The sequence below is a fragment of the Miscanthus floridulus genome, chromosome 8, assembly GCF_019320115.1.
Source record: "Miscanthus floridulus cultivar M001 chromosome 8, ASM1932011v1, whole genome shotgun sequence".
Lineage (NCBI taxonomy): Eukaryota > Viridiplantae > Streptophyta > Magnoliopsida > Poales > Poaceae > Miscanthus > Miscanthus floridulus.
The window spans coordinates 218965018-218968284 of NC_089587.1; the positions used below are offsets into that span (position 1 = coordinate 218965018).

The 3267-nt window shown below is 60.2% G+C and overlaps 1 protein-coding gene across 2 annotated transcripts; it reads left to right on the forward strand.

Annotated features, from left to right (window-relative positions):
• Positions 1-817: 817 nt before the first annotated feature.
• On the forward strand, positions 818-2890 carry LOC136478186 (growth-regulating factor 1-like). Of its 2 annotated transcripts, none has more exons than XM_066476532.1 (3): positions 818-1271; positions 1385-2341; positions 2442-2890. In XM_066476532.1, exons 1-3 carry the CDS (start codon positions 1055-1057, stop codon positions 2447-2449), a joined length of 1182 nt encoding a protein of 393 aa, XP_066332629.1. In that variant the 5' UTR covers positions 818-1054; the 3' UTR covers positions 2450-2890. The 2 variants fall into 2 exon arrangements, with proteins under 2 accessions (XP_066332629.1, XP_066332630.1); XM_066476533.1 differs by having other exon boundaries at positions 1385-2332.
• Positions 2891-3267: the final 377 nt, after the last annotated feature.

Genomic DNA, 3267 nt, shown 5'->3' on the forward strand with positions numbered 1-3267 from the left:
AAAAGTTTTGCTGTTTTTATCTATGATGTTTAGATTCATTTACAAAAAAAAAAGAGGAAAAGTTTTGGCAAAAACGGGAAACTGAACATGCCCTAAGTTGGCAAAAACGTCGGGGGAGACGGGCGGATCGGGTTGAAAACGGCCGTGGTCCCAGTGGACGGTCACGGGCGCGGCGCGGCTGAGCGGGGCCGGGTCGGCACTCGTCACTCGGCAGCAGCCCCGGACGCCGGACTTTCGCTGTCTGAGCGGGCTGCAGCCGTGCGGCCGCTGCGCACACAGCAGATTCTGCAGCGCGGACTCTGCATCTTGACTGAATGGCCTGCGCCTCTGCCGCCGCATCTCGCCTCGTATGGAGCAAGCGTCCAAGACACTGACCGGTCGCGCTGCCGCGCCTGCCCTCCTCGCTTCGCTCACACACGTACCACCCGCATACTGCACGGCACGTCCCGTCTGCCTCCTGCCACGCTCAGATGATGACAGCGAGTGGTACGGAACACAAACTATACTAGTACAGTACGTGACGGGTTAAGCGTAAGCAGCCAGATTCGCCTCACGGAGCTCTCGCTTTGCTGACGAGAGGGGCTGGTCTGTCGTTCTGCCTCAAGAAGCCAACAACGGCCGTTGGATCGGAGCACCGGTGGCCCGTGGCCGTCGATCGTGTGGTCGATCGAATGGCCCAAATCTCTTGCGGGCCAACAACCCACACGCGCCGCCGCGCCGGTGCCCCGCCAAGGTCAAGCTTGCGCGATCCCAGCTTGCCACTACAAATAAAACCCCATCCCCATGGACCTCACGTCCTCACCGAAGTGCTCACTGCTCCTCTCGCTACTGCTGCCCCATCTCCTCTCCACCCTACTGCCTCCTCTCGGCAACACCTCGCTGACGCCACCGCCGCGAGCACAACCAGGCCGCAGCGCCGCACTCCGTTCGCCTCCTCTCGCGGTGCTCTGCCGGCGCGCGGTGTCTGGCTAGAGTCTTAGTGGTCGTTCGCAGGGGTAGCCAAGGTAGTACCCCGTCGTGACTCGTGAGAGAAAGCGGCCGGCCGCGCGCGGAGATGATGATGATGAGCGCTCGAGCGGGCGGCGGGGCCACCGCGGGGCGGTACCCGTTCACGGCGTCGCAGTGGCAGGAGCTGGAGCACCAGGCGCTCATCTACAAGTGCCTGGCGTCCGGCAAGCCCATCCCGTCCTACCTCATGCCGCCGCTCCGCCGCATCCTCGACTCCGCCCTCGCCACGTCGCCGTCCCTCACCTTCCCGCCGCAACCCTCGCGTACGCATCCGCCAATTCCCGCCCCCCCTACCCCCTATCCGTTCACGTCCGCGTTGCCAGTTTCTGTTGGCACGACAAGCTGAGCCTGAGATGGCGGTTGTGTTTGCATGCAGTGGGGTGGGGCTGCTTCGGGATGGGCTTCAGCAGGAAGCCCGATGAGGACCCGGAGCCCGGGCGGTGCCGGCGGACGGACGGCAAGAAGTGGCGCTGCTCCAAGGAGGCGTACCCGGACTCCAAGTACTGCGAGAAGCACATGCACCGGGGCAAGAACCGTTCAAGAAAGACTGTGGAAATGTCCTTGGCCACGCCGGCGCCGGCCTCCGCCACAAGCGCCACCGCCGCCGCCACCACCACCACCTCGTCCCCGGCGCCGTCCTACCACCGCCCGCCCCCCGCCGCGCACGATTCCTCGCCGTACCACGCGCTGTACGGCGGCGGCGGCAGCCCTTACTCGGCCTCGTCGGCGCGCCCAGCCGGTGGCGCCGGCGCTGGCGCGTACCATCATCACGCGCAGGTGAGCCCCTTCCACCTCCACCTTGAGACCACCCACCCGCACCCGCCGCCGTCCTACTACTCCGTGGACCAGAGGGACTACGCCTACGGGCACGCCGCCAAGGAGGTCGTCGGCGAGCATGCCTTCTTCTCCGACGGTGCGGGTGAGAGGGACCGCCAGCATGCCGCGGGCCAGTGGCAGTTCAAGCAGCTCGGGATGGACACGAAGCCAAGCCCCACGTCGCTGTTCCCCGCCGCCGGGTACGGCAACGGCGCTGCGTCGCCGTACGGGGTCGATCTGGGTGCCAGGGAAGACGAGGAGGAGGAAAGGCGGCGCCAGCAGCAGCAGCACTGCTTCATTCTCGGTGCCGACCTGCGGCTGGAGCGGCCGTCGGGCCATGACGCCGCCGCCCCGGCGCAGAGGCCGCTCCGGCCCTTCTTTGACGAGTGGCCGCACGAGAAGGGAAACAAGGGTGAGTCGTGGATGGGGCTTGATGGCGAGACGCAGCTCTCCATGTCCATCCCCATGGCCGCTAATGACCTCCCCGTCACCTCCCGCTACCGTAACGGTGCGCACTGTACGTCTTGTTCGTTAACCTGTTACCATAATGACTCTTTTTAACTCAAGGTCTTGTTCTGACCATCATTTTTCGTTTTTTGTGCTGTTACAACCTGCAGACGAGTGATGCCAGGAAGAAATGTTTTCTGGTTGCTACGACCTCGAGACGAGGCCACATCAAGCATGGAGCTGGATCACGACGAGTGGTTCTTTCCTATGGTGCTGACCATGAGCTGTACTCACCGTTTTGCTCAAGGCCGGCACGGTTTCAAGAACTTGGGAAGACCTAAACCTCCTCCTTAAGAATGATGATTTTTCCTGTTTCTCCATTCTTCTTTCTCCTAGTATTACGCAGTGTTGCTTCGAGTGTTATGTTTCCCTGTAATATTAAGTGAAGTGAGGGCCTTTTCCTGATTTCTCAAGCAGAGGATTTGGCCTCTGTTCCTGTCAGTGCCTGTAATATCTTGCGAGCGTGCTCAGGCTCAGCTGCTCAGTTCCGGATTTCCCTTTTCCACTGTCGGATTCCTCTGCCTGTGATAGTTTGTCACATCTGTGGATTCCGCTCAAAGCTCCAGTTGCACGTCTGCTCCAGGGCTTACTTTGTGCTCAGAGCCTGCAACGAATACAGAACTGTACTTTGTGCTCCAGAGATTAGCTGTTAAGTTTAAGCGAACAGCGCGAACGACAGCATGGCTTCTATGCTTGCATGCATGCATATCTTTGATTGCTAGTAGTAGGAGCTAGTAGGTGCCCAGTTTTTTTTTTATTTTTTTATTTTTTTTTAGCCTCTACTCTGGGAACAGCTGTAGAATTAGTAGGTGCCCAGTTGCTAGTGCTGCCACTCTGTCTCCACTGTTCATACCTTTGACTGCAAGCTTGGAACCGCAGTTTTTCCAAGTTCCTCAGGCGCTCAGACAGTCATCCAGGCCACGTTCCACCAAAATC

What these genes read in the sequence shown, in the direction of transcription:
- LOC136478186 (XM_066476532.1), top strand. Translation starts at nt 1,055, where the DNA reads ATGATGATGATGAGCGCTCGAGCGGGCGGCGGGGCCACCGCGGGGCGG. An exon ending in CTTCCCGCCGCAACCCTCGC is followed by an intron (nt 1,272 to 1,384) that starts GTACGCATCCGC and finishes GTTTGCATGCAG; the next exon opens with TGGGGTGGGGCTGCTTCGGG.